At 40.6% G+C, this 14960-nt stretch overlaps 1 protein-coding gene across 3 annotated transcripts in view; it reads right to left on the reverse strand.

Annotated features, from left to right (window-relative positions):
• Nucleotides 1–789: 789 nt before the first annotated feature.
• Nucleotides 790–14960, reverse strand: part of PTPN21 (protein tyrosine phosphatase non-receptor type 21) — a 78316-nt gene continuing 64145 nt past the window's right edge. For all 3 annotated transcript variants that reach the window (XM_044774165.2, XM_014845859.3, XM_044774166.2), the window contains 6 exons: nt 8373–8510; nt 6965–7186; nt 4865–4993; nt 4438–4672; nt 3561–3721; nt 790–3332 (listed from right to left, as the gene is read on the reverse strand). In XM_044774165.2, the coding sequence (XP_044630100.1) occupies nt 3204–3332; nt 3561–3721; nt 4438–4672; nt 4865–4993; nt 6965–7186; nt 8373–8510 (1014 nt within the window). In that variant the 3' untranslated portion in view covers nt 790–3203. The remainder of the gene's footprint in view (nt 3333–3560; nt 3722–4437; nt 4673–4864; nt 4994–6964; nt 7187–8372; nt 8511–14960) is intronic.

A 14960-nucleotide genomic window follows, 5' to 3' on the forward strand; every position in this document is an offset into this window, starting at 1 on the left:
AAAAGTTGGCCATGCCATGCCTTCATCTCTCAGTCCTTTGCCCAACACTCTCCTCCTCTCTGTTTCTGCCCACCTTGCTCTTTCTGGAAGTTTCCAAGGAAGCACAGGTCCAGCTTCTGTTTTAATCCTGCCAAAGGGTTTTGATGGCTAAATTCTAGGGCTTTCTGAATGCTTCACAGTAGATGTTCCAAAGGAGAGTAATTAACAATGACTGCAATTAACATTCCAAATGATATTCTAAAATGAACACTTTCTATGCTCAAAACTATCAACTAGAACATTTCATCAAAAGACCCCACTAGGGGCCAGCCTGGTGGTGTAGTGGTTAAGTTCGCAAGCTCTGCTTTGGCGGCCCGGAGTTCACAGGTCCAGATCCCGGCCACAGACCTAGTACCGCTCATCAGGCCATGCTGTGGTGATATACCACATAAAGTGAAGGCAGACTGGCACAGACATTAGCTCAGTGGCAATCTTCCTCAAGCACAAAGAGGAAGACTGGCAAGAGAGGCTAGCTCAGGGCCAATCTTCCTAACAAACAAAAAAAGACCCCACTAATCAGGAAAACTGATGCCAGAGATGCCAAAATTGATCAGTGGAAAACACTGGTTTACAACCTACTTTTCGTGAAAATGTAGATTTTGGTAATTTTGATATGAAATTAATATCAAGGAACAAGACACTAAGATACTGAAGGATTGTGTGAATTTGGCAGATAGTAACATCATCATTGAGACATGGTAAACCTATGAATCCTCAATGTTCTATAGTTTGCCGCTAAAAATCAGACCATTTTGAAGTCCAATAATATAGATTTATTTTTATTCAGAAATACTTTCATATTCACTAACTATAATTAAAAGTTTAAAAATTCAAAAGGGACAAAAAAATTACAATGGGTCTTAGAAGCTATGCCAAACATGCGACATTTTGAGTGACATTTAAACAGTATAATTTAGCCCTCATAAGTAATTTTTTTCTAATCAAATTATTACAACAGGAACACAAATATATCATATATTACTCTTTAGATTTTTGTTTTACAATATCCTCTTGTCAATGGGACACTTCAAAATGTTTAAACCTGACAGAAAAGCATTTTTTAAAAACGTACCATGAAAGAAAAAAAACTTCAGAAACACTCCTCTCCTCTATATGGTGTGGAGATGGGAATTAACACCATAAAAAAATCTTATTCCATTCTTCTGGGGGCTCTTTCTGAATATTTGCACTTGAGTGTACTGTTCTTTAAAAAGGACTCTTAAAACAATTTTAGATTTAAAATTAGTATTTTGTTCCTAAGTGGGAAATGTGCCCACTTCCAATGTTCCTTTTCATTCTATCTTCTGAATTTTCCTCTTAAGTGGTTGGCTCTGGGGAACTCAGAGTTAGGTTAGGCAGAGCCACACTGCATGAAGGAAATCCTGTGCAATGGCTGACAACACGCACTTAATGGTGACAAGAGTGAGTTAAACTGCTTTAGGAGTTAACATGGGAATCAGAACCCCCCTAGGATAGTGTAATTTGGGGAAATCGCCCTAGATTTGACATTCTGGAAGCATTTTGGAGAAGCAGCCTCAGAAGAAGGAAAGAGAGACGGCTCCTCAGCTAAGTGTGCCGATCAGTGCTAACCTACTCAGCTCCCACTGGGACAAGGCCAGCTCAGCCTGGGCCAAAGGCAGCATGCTCCCCCCTTCAACTCAGCCTGGTTCTGCCCACTGGGATGTGCCTGCATAGGATAGGGGCGGGGACTAAGAAACTAAAGTTGACCTCAGAGGTACAGTTAGCGAATTAAGAAGCTAAAATTCAAGTACCCCTTGAATCCACAGCAATCCCTGGTGGCCCCATAAGTTTGGGCTGTGGTGTTAGGAGATGAGCTGAAACTATTATTAACTCTTCCTTTCTTTCAATCAAAAGAAAATAAAGCCTCTTCAAGGCTTCTTTTAATGATAATATAAACCTGATTATATTTGTTAAAAATAGAGGTTTAGGTGGAAGAACTCCAAGCTGACAGAGTAAGTCACTGACAGCGACAGGCCTTGAATTTCCTGGGGATACCCACCTCCAGGGGGCCAGCCCCATACTCCCAAGTCCCCACTCTCCATCCCAGCATCTCAGTCTGAGCACAGATAATACTGCATTTTTGTAAAGACAACGGCGTCTTGCATTTCCCATCTTGCATTTACACAGCACTTACTCTTGTCCTCATCATCCCACATACCCTTATTTCTTATCTCGTCCAAAACACTTCTGAAACAATGTCCATTGTTACTGTTTCATCTATAAAGCAACACATACATTAAAACTCAGATTTATTGTTTTTTAACAAAAAAGTGCTTAAAACCATCTTATGCAATTGTTTTTTACTTCATTTTCAACCAAGAAAATCAAACCCATTTAAGTTGATGAATAATACTAGAAAAAATAGTGAATCTGATTATTCTCTTACATTTTAAATAATGTGCCTTCATTCGCAACTTTCCCTTACATTAACTGACTCATTTCAGTACCTTAATGAGTTGAACTCTTGTTTGGAAAATAGAGAAGGTACTAATATATAGAATTTTTAGGATAAAAAATTCTCTGAATATAAAAATGCTTTCTATCTTTCAAAATAACACTTTCAGATTCTTCTTGTAGTTTTGAGTTTGGTAACTAAATTGTGAAGTACCCAAGGTTTTTTTAAAAACAACAAAAGATAATAATACGCTTTTAAATACAAAGTTATACAGCAACCACTCATATCTGTGGATCATCCCCATGGAAAATTCAGTTTCTCAACAAGAAAACCCCAAATATTTTAGTCATAAAATAAAATTCCATTATCAAAAACTAGTTTAAGATAGAAACCTATACGCCTTAATGATTGCCAGAATTGCCCAGTGTAGCTTCAGTAAAATAGAGAACTGTCTAGAAAACATAATCTCCAAAATGTGTGCAAGTACTGCAAATCAGACAGACCGGAGCAGGGCGATGCCCTCGAAACCACGCCCTCCTTCTTCGGCACCCTTCCCCAGTTAAGAATCCCCCTCTTCAGCCTTACACTTTGCATGTTTCCTTCAGTGCAGCGTCATTCATACCATCATTCATGTCCCGATGGAGCGGCTGCGTGGATCGAGCGTCGAGGGGAAAGTATTAGTTAGGCAAGCACTTTTTTAGCTGTAAACGCTTCACATGATCGGGTCCCCAAAAGAAGCTATGGGAGCTTATATAAGCCTTGAGCTTTTCAGGAACTGAATGAGAACTCGGTATACAAATGTGTACTGGCAGAGGGTCTGCACCATCATCATTCTCTGCTGTCTCAGCATGTCCAGCACCCTTGGGATGTCCAGCACCTGGAGTGAGAGAAACAGCCATGAGGAGGATGCATTCCCTGGGGGAGAGATGGTGGGGGGTCCAGGGTCCTCTCAGAGTTCTGGTTAGGAGACAGTCCCTTTTCTACCTTAGCATCTTCTGTAAGAAACCCCTAAGGAACTATGTTTAGAAAGAGCTGAACCACCAGGCCACCAGGTCCCTCTCTTCCCCAGCCCACTTCTCTCCCCACCAAAAAAGGACACAAGCACCTCATTGTGTTCCAGACAGGCAATCATGATCTCTGACAAAATGACGACCCCAGTCCTCCCCACTCCAGCACTGCAGTGGACCAGCAATGGAGGGTTGGGGCTTTTTGGTTCACTTGTACTATTTGTATGGCGTCGAACAGACTGGATCTCCTCGAGGTATGCTGTGAAATATCAAAAAAATAGAAAAGCACTCAGGGATTAAGGCTATCAAACTGAGAATTTTCAGATTATCTCCACTGACTGAGAGAACTCCAGATAAAGAGCAGTGGGCGCTAATTAACCAAACCCAACCACTAACTAACAAGACAGTGTGATCTTGGGAAAGTCACTGACTCTGCCCAGGCTTCACTTTCTCATCCACAAAATGAAAGTGAGGAGAGAGTCTCTCACAGTCAGTTACGGCATCCTCCTCACTACTAAATTATACTGCAAAGCTTCTTCTGTTAAGCCTTCCCTAAACACTTAAAATCTTTATCTTAAAACAAGTTCAGGGGCCGGCCCCGTGGCTGAGTGGTTAAGCTCGCACGTTCCGCTTCAGTGGCCCAGGGTTTTGCTGGTTCGGATCCTGGGTGCGGACATGGCACCACTCATCAGGCCATGCCGAGGCGACATCCCACGTGGCAGAACTAGGAGGACCTACAACTAAAATATACAACTATGTACTGGGGGGATTCAGGGAGAAAAAAGCAGAAAAAAAAAGAAAGAAGATTGGCAACAGTTGTTAGCTCAGGTGCCAACCTAAAAAGCAAAAAAAACAAAATCAAGTTCAAAGCTTCTATGAGACAACATAAAGGAAACAGCTCAGAAAACTAAGTCTCCCCCTCCACGGCCATTTCCATCACTCCAGCAGAAGCTGTGCTGGGAATGAGACACTTACATAAAAACCCCTTGAGGTCCTCTGGACAGCCGTGCTCAGGCCAATCTGTGTACTGGAGATGCCAAACTGTCCTCTCCTGCCCCGTGAGCAGGTGCTTCATCTTCAAGCCTGTGGTGGCATAGCAGCCCGAGTCTGTGCGGAACCGGGTTGTGATCTTAAACCTTCCATAGGTGATGGTGTTGTGCCTGGAACCAAGTCGTGGCCAATACCTAAAGCTCTTCTCCCTTCCACCTTCCTGTGAAAGACAAGTACAGTCAAAACACAACAGGAGATCCAGCAATGGACGCCCTTTCATACAGACAGCACACCTGGAATTCAGAACCACAGTCTGACCCTGCCTTTTTCTCTAAAGGTCAAGATTCCACACGATCAACGTTAACTGTTCTTCTGAAGCTGAGAAAATCCATTAAGAGAAATAAGCACTTACCTCTTCTGCCGTCACCATTGCTATAATTGCAACTCCCTGTTCCCACACCATCTGCCAAAAATCCTGACAGGTGTTCTGTAATGGTCCCTGTGTAGCAATATAATCCCATTCAATGCCACTGACAGAGACCTGAAATTAGAAAAGATTAAAAAAATTAATATGTGCATGTATAATACATATACGTATATATGCATGCATGAATATACATTTGTTCACGACAAAACTAAAAAAGTGAACTAAATTATTCAGAATAAAGAAAGGATTTTATTTTTCCTTGTCAATACAATTTCCATGACTGACCTTTTTATAAACTTATGGATTCTGAATTCACATAATTTATGTGACCTGGGGCAATTTGCTAACCTCTCTGAATCTCAGTTCTCATCTATAAAATCAGAATCTTACCGACCCTCCTGGGGCTGTCGTCAGGATTAAGTGAGTCAGTCCACGGCTGCCCTGCACATAACAGGCTCTCAGGAAGTGGCTGCCGCTGCTGCTCTGATAGTTCTTCTTATAAAAATAATAACATCACAGCACCCCAAATTTCAAACACAATTTCCCCTTGTGAAGTACTAAACACATCTGAAAAACTATTAGCAATGAATCTAAAACCTAAGTTAAATGTCAGATTTCCAGGAAAAAAAATCTTCCTACTTAAGGGGGTCTCATCTCTGACCTTCTGAGTCAGGATCACCCTCCATAATGATAGATACTAAGTTTCCACGTAAGACTTAACCTGCTTGAGAGATGTCGAATCCAACAGTCACTACTGGACTTGTAGTCAGGAGACCTGGGTTAAATCTCGGCTCCCCTGGTTTTCGGGCACGACAGTGACTGTGCTCTCAGCACTCACTGAGGGTGAAGGCTGTGCCTAGCACTGTTCCACCCAGGCTCTCACATCAGGCTGCCAGCCCTGAGTCACACCCACGTCCTCTCACCGAGCACCCACTTGGTGGCAGGCACTGTGGGGGCGGGAAGGGTCTGATGGGGAAGGAGCCTATGGGGGAGGTGCCAGCATTTCTTTATTCAGAGATAAGGACAGTGAGGTCCACACTGGTGAGTGGGAGATCAGGAATTCTGAAGCTCAGACTCTCCACCGTTCTTCAGGTTGCCATTGAAGATTCTGAAATACCACTATAGAACTATAACATTATTCAATTCTTATCCATCCAGTCAGGACAGACTGGATGAGTTATTCCAAAGAAATGCTCGGTTTTCAAGTAAATTATGTCCATTTAAAAAGCACATGCATAGATTCCCAAAGACCATCAGGGTACTGGCACTCACGGGCAGATTACCAGGTCTCTAGAAAGCCTCAGGTGTGAAATTGCTCCATCAAATACCACTGCCAAACTAAGTAGAATGTGGGAAGGAAGAAAAACAACGCCTGATCATAAATCCTCACTCACTAGAAGGAAATTTCTCCTTCCCAAAATAAAGACTTGACTCCCTAGCCAGCATGAACAGAGGGCAAAAGGATGAAGAGAGAGCATCTGGCTTTACTCACGTCCCTGCTGTGAATCATCACTTTCTCCAGTTTAGTGGGTGTAACGTTACCCCAGTTAAATGGAATTATACTGTTTCCAGAGAAAAAGTGGTTCTGCTTCTTCAAAGAACAAACGATGTTTAAAATGATTACAGGGAGTACACCAAGAGAGCAGATGGTACCTTCATAAGTAAAACCTCTGTGAACACCATCAAAAAACCCAGACATTTCTGTTACATAAAAGTGCAGGTAGGTATAGGATGAGGAAAAACCAATTCAGCTGCTCCTGAGAGAATTTATGAGCTAGAGAGACGTCTTCATATTTGGAAGAACAAAGTTCTAAATCCGGGCTAATAAGTGCTCCCTGCGTGCTAATAACAACAGTAGGGGCAGAGTGGTTTACCACGTGGAGAGAGCAATCGTGACTCTGGCTCTGCTGCCACACACTCTCTCCCTAGCCCTGGGGTATGGATTTCCCTGCTTATAATATACTTTGTCACAATGGTTCAAAACTAGGGTGTTTTTAGCATACAGACATGAATACAATTCTTAACATTCTTGTAATTTAACTAAAAACTTCACATCCTGTCAATTACTCTAAATGTTCCTCTCACCTTAATATGTGATGCATTGATGTAACCGGTATTATTTTCTTTCGTTGGGACCAACTCCACTCTGGCATCATCATAGGGAAGAACATCTTGGAATCGATTTCTTTCTGCATTTTCAGGAAGTCGTGCTGTTGAGCACTCTCCATCAACTAGCCGTTTTTTAAGAATTCTTTCATATTCTGTGAATACCATTCCCTGTTCTAACCGCTGTTCCAGAATTTTACACTGTAAAATAGAATATGTGGAATAACATGAATATAGTCACATGCCACAGCTGCATTTTGATTGTATATTTGAAATCTTGTTTTCTGCTTCAAGTTTAGCATTAACTAATATTGAAAATTCTAGGTGAAACCAAAGTTAAATTTTTAACATGCCATAACAATAAGAGTTAAAAGAACAAATCAAATAATCTTGTTGGTGAGAAATATAATGCAAAGTTCTGTTTAAAGGTGAAATTGGCCTAAAACAATTTGTTGAATTCATTTCCTCCATATCCATGGTCAGTTTTGTGACCCCTAAGAAACAGAAAATTCTCCTAGAGAACAGTAAATCCTGCAGTAGGATAATCAATTCCAACCTTTAAGAACAAATGCTTCAATTTTATAATAAATGATTATTTTATATAAGAAAGTAAAAACTACTGGGGCTGGCCCCGTGGCCGAGCGGTTAAGTTCACGCGCTCCGCTGCAGGCGGCCCAGTGTTTCGTTGGTTCGAATCCTGGGCGCGGACATGACACTGCTCATCAAACCACGCTGAGGCAGCATCCCACATGCCACAACTAGAAGGACCCACAACAAAGAATATACACCTATGTACCGGGGGGCTTTGGGGAGAAAAAGGAAAAAATAAAATCTTTAAAAAAAAAAAAAAAGAAAGTAAAAACTACTAAATATTGGAAACTATCTCCAGGATCCAGTGGAGAGCAAATTAATTTTTGATTAGCATAATTCATGCCTGTTTGATTTTGATATAATAAATCCTCATCACAAATATATCTCAGTCACAAAGAAACTTTTAAAAAATTCAGTAACTGTTTACTCTTGAAATAAATTTTCAGTAAGATGAAAGCAGCCAATGTCTGCTTTCTTCCTATGTGTACTCATATGCATTTGTAGATTTCCTCTAATTTTAAGCCCATCAAAAGTCAAGACTGCAACAGATGCCTGGCAGAAAGTACAGAACATTCAGAAACAAAAAAAAAAGAATCAACTTTTAGCCTGAAATTATCTATTAAAACATTAACTATAAATTTGCCCCAATTTTGAGGTCCAGATTACAAAATTCCTTAACACTCTTTTATGATTATTAAATGTGTTAGAACATTCACCAAAACCTCATGAAGGCATTTTTGTAGCTTTTTATCAATTGTCCCAGAGAAGGCACATACCCCATGTGTCCCATACATACCCTCTCATCATTAGTGGCTCTGGTAGGTACTTCATTTCCTTCATCAGGGAGAGGCAAGCGAGATAGGGAGAGTCCATTCAGGGCAGCCAATTTGAGAGGACCAATTTTTTTTGCATCTACTCGGCTCTTTTTCATTCCCTATAAAAATATTTACATGTATATATGAAATATACACAAATATAACCCCTTTGAAAAGAAATTCCAATAAAGACTAGAAACAGAGTGCGTGTTCTCCTTTGAAATAACCACAGGAGAGATGACACTCCTTCACACGCAGACACACACCCACACACACATACACAGTTAACAAACATTAGGAGAAAGACATTCCTTTCCAGGCCAAAGCACTGATAAGTCTTCTAGATATAAGGTTTTGAAGTGTGATTGGTTTCAGGGCTCTGTTGTAATGAAAGGTGAGGCTCCAGGCAGACAGCATTCCTTCATAGGACATCCAAATTTCAAAATGTAACACACACAAAAATCAGCTACAGTCCACAAAAAGGGTTTCAAATGCAGTCACCTGATTGTAATAAGCTTTTAAAATGTTTTAAAAGTATAAATTAGTTCTTTAAATCATTCTTTAAAAATTACCACTTTCATATTCTGTGAATATCATTACCTGTTCTGATGGCTGTTTCAGAATTTTACACTGTAAAATAGAATATGTGGAATAATATGAATATAGTCACATGCCACAGCTGCATTTTGATTGTATATTTGAAATCTTTCTGTGGTCGCTCTCTCTGTTCTATTCTACATTCCACTGCAGACTTGTGTGATCTGGGTTGGATCACTACACCTCTCAGAACTGCCACATCTTTAAACCAGGAAAATAAAACAGGGCTGAAATCTCAACCATGACATCGTAAGGATAGGGTATAAGAGAGAGTATCAACAGAATGCTGTCTCCTGAAAACAGGTGTTTTCCAAAATTATTATTAAACCCAATGATTTTCTCCTCTAAGGCAAACAAGTGTAAGAATGCTGTCTCCTTAGATGTTCTACACCTCCCCAGAAGCCACCATAATTATAACAACAGTAGCCCTAATGTGAAAGAAATGGTTTTCTCAGTTCTGTCTCATAAATGAAATCAGCTTTCCTCCAGCTCTACCAGCCTGGGCAGGAGGGAGAGAGGGAGGGAGGCACAGACCGAAAGCTTCCTGCCTAGGCTAAACGGTGGTATGCTGGTAAAAGTTTAACAATGGGGGCAGGGGGGTGGGCAGGTGCAGGGGCTGATCTGTAAAGTTTGCTGATTTCTGTGGTGAAAATACTCCAAGCATGGCCAATCTCAAACTGGCAATGCAAAATCCACTGGATCACAAGACTGCTGAAAATTTAACAGTCAGCTCTGGCCTGCCAGCATGAGGTGGCTCCAGCACTTCTCTGCCTGAAAGTGACTCAAATTGCCCAGCACAATATGCTGGAGGAAGCTGATTGGCTGTAAGGTCAGTTCTGAAGCCTGTCTTTGAAGAAAGGTGTATATAGTCAAAACTAGCCTCAAATACCCCTTACTTCGGCCTTAGAGTAGAAGCGTATGGTTTTAAATGCACAATGTGCACAGTGATTTCTTATGTGAGAACCCCCAAGGGTTCTTGTAAGAACCACAAGACTAAGGGTGCAACAACAACAAAAATCCTTATGTAGCCGTGTGAGCACTCCAACCAGTCCACCCTTTTCAGATAACAATCAAGTCCCTGGAGGTTGAGATGGGTGGAGAATTCCAAAATGTTCCTGCTTGTCTGCCATTTATTTCACTGTTTTTAATACTAAACCTTTATAACCTTTATTCACATGAGTATACTTTGTTGTAACAAACAAGATAATGGCAACCCCGAGTTACTATGAAGGGGTTGGAGGGTTTAGTAGGGGGTTGAGCCCTTCAACTCTTGGGAAATCAGCAAGTTACATGTATGATGCAAAATCACAGTAATAAGTTAAAGTTGACTGAGCACTTTCTATGTGCCAGGACCTCACTTTATTCCCCCAACAACTCTCTGGGGTCATCTTCATTTACAAATGAGAAAACTGAGTCAGAGAGAGATTAAATGGCTTGCCCAAGGTCACATAGTTGCCACTTTATACAGTCACATGTGACATAATGACATTTTAGCCAACGACAGACTGGTTGTCCCATAAAATTAGTACCACGTAGTCTAGGTATGTATAGGCTATACCATCCAGGTTTGTATAAGTATATTCTATGATGTTCACACAACAAAATCACCTAAAGACACATTTCTCAGAACACATCCCTGTCATTAAGTGATGCATGACTGTATATGGTAATCAGTGTCAAGACAATAAAAATCTGGAGTGACATCAGCATCATGGCAGAGTGAGTTGTTCCCTTTGTCTCTCCCTTCTAAGCTATAATTAAATGGACATTCATTAACCAGCAGAGGATTCCCTGCACAGCACAAGAGGACAGCTAAGAGATCCACGCAGCTGTGCATCTGAAGATGTGTGGACTGGATCTCCAGGAGACAGGGGAACTAGGTGCATGCACCCCTACCACTCCTCAATGGCAGCAATATAGGTCACAGGTCCTCACACAGTGGTCAGTGGGACTGTAAGAAGAGCCAGAAGCATGTGTACGGACACTTTCGGAGTTGTAGCCTGGCCTGAAGGAATACCCACTGTGCCGTTGTGGCCCTGCCCATGGGAACACTCCCCTAGCATAGCTAACCCCCACAAAGGAGCCCGCACCAAGCAAAGCAGTTCAGCCAAGCCACCCACAAGAGCAGAGTCAGCTGGCATGAGAAAGAAAGTGCCCCTCCTCTCCAGCCTAGCACACCAGCTGTCAGTGCCCTGCTGAGCAGTGATCACACATCATGGCAACCCACTGGCAGAGCAGAGACACCCTGCCAGCATGTGTGTGCACGACCTGCCAAGCGACTGCAGCCAGTGCACAAACGCACAGAGAAGCCCTACCAGCACAACTTCCAGCAGATGGGGCGGGATCAGAAGACATAGCTCCTGACGCACCCCAGGGGTGGCAGGTGGAATCTCTGACCTGATACTACCACAAATGCGCCAGCAGATCACTTTGTCAAACACCATGAAAAACTACATTAACACTTCAGAGCAGAAGGAAATGACAAGTTTCCAGAAACCAATCCTGAAGTCACAGAAATTTACAATCGACATGACAGAGAATTCAAAATACTTACCATAAAGAAACTCAACAAGTTACAAGAAAACTCAGAAAGACAGTTCAGTGAGCTCAGGAATAAAATTAATGAGAAGAAGGAATACTTTGCCAAAGAGATTGAAACTCTAAAAAAAAAAAACCAGACAGAAATTCTGGATATGAAGAAGACAACTAATGAGATAAAAATAACCTAGAATCCATAAAAAATAGAACTGATTTTACAGAGGACAGAATTAGTGAATTAGAGGATAGAAATATAGAAATGCTTCAGGTGGAGGAGGAGACAGAACTAAGATTTTTAAAAAATGAAGAAATTCTTTGAGAAATATCCAACTCTATCAGGAAAAACAACATAAGAATTATAGGTATTCAAGAGGGAGAATAAACGGAGAAAGGAGCAAAGAGCTTGTTCAAAGAAATAATAGCTGAGAACTTCCCAAACCTGGGAAAATAACTGAACTTAAAAGTACATGAAGGCAATAGAATTCCTAATTACGTAAAATGCAAAAAGAACTTCTCTAATGCATATAATATTAAAACTGGCAAAAGTCAATGACAAAGAAAAAAATATTAAGGAGAGCAAGACAGAAGAAAATAACCTACAAAGGAACCCTCTCAGACTTTCAGTGGATTTCTCAGCAGAAATCTTACCAGCTAGGAGAGAATGGAATGACATATTCAAAATACTGAAAGACAAAAATCTCTCAGCCAAGAATACTCTATCCAGTGAAACTGTCCTTCAGATACAATGGAGAAATAAAAGGTTTTCCAGATAAACAAGAGCTGAAGGAGTTCATCACCACTAGGCCTACCTTACAAGAAAGGTTGAAAGGAGCCCACTCATCTGAAACTAAAAAGCAAAGGTTTACAACACCTTGAGCAAGGTGATAAATAAACAGAATCAGAAATTGCAGCTGTATACCCGAATAGGTCAGTAAACACTTAATTATAACATAAAAGACAAAGGGAAGGAAGCATCAAAAATAACTATAAACACTTCAATTTAATCACAAATTCACAACATGGAAAAGAACAATTTGTGACAACAATAACTCAGAAGGGGAAGAGAAAAGGGATGGAACCTACTTAGGCTAATGGAGATAAGAGCTATCAGAAAATGGACTATCTCATCTATGAGATCTTTTGTACAAACCTCACGGTAACCAGTAAACAAAAAATCAGAGCAGAGCCATGAATAATAAATAAAGAGAAAACTGAGAAAACCATCATAGAAAACTACCAAACTGAAACGGCAGTCAGAAATACAACGGAAAAGAAACAATGGAAATAGAGGACAACTGGAAAACAAGAGATAAAAGTGGCAGTATTAAGCCCTCATATATCAATAATCACTCTAAATGTAAATGGATTGAATTCTCTAATCAAAAGACACAGACTGGCTGGATGGATTAAAAAAACAAGACCCAGCAATGTGCTGCCTCCAGGAAACACATCTCAGCTCTAAAGACCAACATAGGCTCATAGTGAAGGGATAGAGGACAATACTTGAAGCAAATGGCAAGCAAAAGACAGCAGGTGATGGGGCCGGCCCGGTGGTGCAGTGGTTAAGTTCACACGTTCTGCTTCGGTGGCCCAGGGTTTGCCAGTTCGGATCCCAGGTGCAGACCTATGCACTGCTTGTCAAACCATGCTGTGGCAGGTGTCCCACATATAAAGTAGAGGAAGATGGGCATAGATGTTAGCTCAGGGCCAGTCTTCCTGAGCAAAAAGAGGAGGATTAGCAGCAGATGTTAGGTCAGGGCTAATCTTCCTCAAAAAACAAAAGAGAGAAAGCAGGTGTTGCCCTACTTATATCAGATAAAGCAGACTTCGAGATAAAAAAGACAATGAGAGACAAAGAGGGGCAGTATATAACAATAAAAGGGACAATCCACCAAGAGGACACAACATTTATGAGTATATATGCACCTAACACAGGAACACCAAAGTATAGAAAGCAACTCTTAACAGACCTAAAGGGAGAAACTGACAGCAACACAATAATAGTAGGGGACCTCAACACCCCACTTACATCAATAGATAGATCATCCAGACAGAAAGTCAACAAGGAAACAGTGGCCTTAAATGAAATACCAGACCATGGACTTAACAGATACAGATAGAACATTCCATCCAAAAACAGCAAAATACACATTCTTCTCAAGTGCATATGGAACACTCTCAAAGATAAACTCTATGTTTGGAAACAAGACTAGCCTCAATAAATTTAAGAAGATGCAAATCATGTCAAGCATCTTTTCCAACCATAATGCTATGAAACTACCTACAAGAAAAATGCTGGGAAAGTCACAAATATGTGCAGTCTAAACAACATGCTATTGAACAACCATTGGATCAATGGATAAATTAAAGGAGAAATCAAAAACTATGGGGAGACAAATGAAAACGAAAATACATGACACCAACTCCTATGGGATGCAGCAAAAGCAGTGCTAAGAGGACAATTCATAGCAAAACAGGCCCACCTCAACAAAAAAGAAAAATCTCAAATAATTAATCTTAAACTACACCTAAGAGAACTAGAAAAAGAACAAAGCTCAAATTCAGCAGAAGGAGGAAAATAATAAAAATTAGAGCAGAAATAAATGAAATAGAAACCAAAAAATCAGTAGGAAAGGATCAATGAAACTAAGAGCAGGTTCTCTGAGAAAACAAACAAACTTGACAAACTCTTAGCCAGACTCACTAAGAAACGAAGAGAGAAGGCTCAAATAAATAAAATTAGAAATGAAAGAGGAGTGGGGCCGGCCCCGTGGCCAAGTGGTTAAGTTCGTGCACTCCACTTTGGTGGCCCAGGGTTTCGCCAGTTTGGATCCTGGGCACAGACATGGCACCACTCATCAAGCCATGCTGAGGTGGCATCCCACATGCCACAGCTAGAAGGACCCACAACTAAAAATATATACAACTATGTACCAGGGGACTTTGGGGAGAAAAAGGAAAAATAAAATCTTTTTTAAAAAAGCTCCAGGAAAAATTTTTTAAAAAAAGAAATGAAAGAGGAGAAATTACAATGGATACCACAGAAATGCAAAAGATTATAAGAGAATACTATGAACAACTATATGCCGACAAATAGGATAACCTAGAAGAAATAGATAAATTCTTAGGCTCATACAACCCAACCCCCAAATTCAATCAAGAATAAAAAGAGAATCTGACTAGACCAATCACAAGAGATTCAAACAGTAATCAAAAACTGCCCAGAAAACAAAAGTTCAGTACCAGATGGCTTCTCTGGAGAATTCAAAGAAGATTTAATACTTATCCTCCTCAAACTACTCCAAAAAGTTGAGGAAGACAGAACACTTCCTAACTCATTCTATAAGCCAACATCAGTTTGATCCCCAAACCAGACAAAAACAACACAAAGAAGGAAAATTACAGACCTATATCGCTGATGAACATAGACGCAA

The sequence above is a fragment of the Equus asinus genome, chromosome 7 (genome assembly GCF_041296235.1).
Source record: "Equus asinus isolate D_3611 breed Donkey chromosome 7, EquAss-T2T_v2, whole genome shotgun sequence".
Taxonomy (NCBI): Eukaryota; Metazoa; Chordata; class Mammalia; order Perissodactyla; family Equidae; genus Equus; species Equus asinus.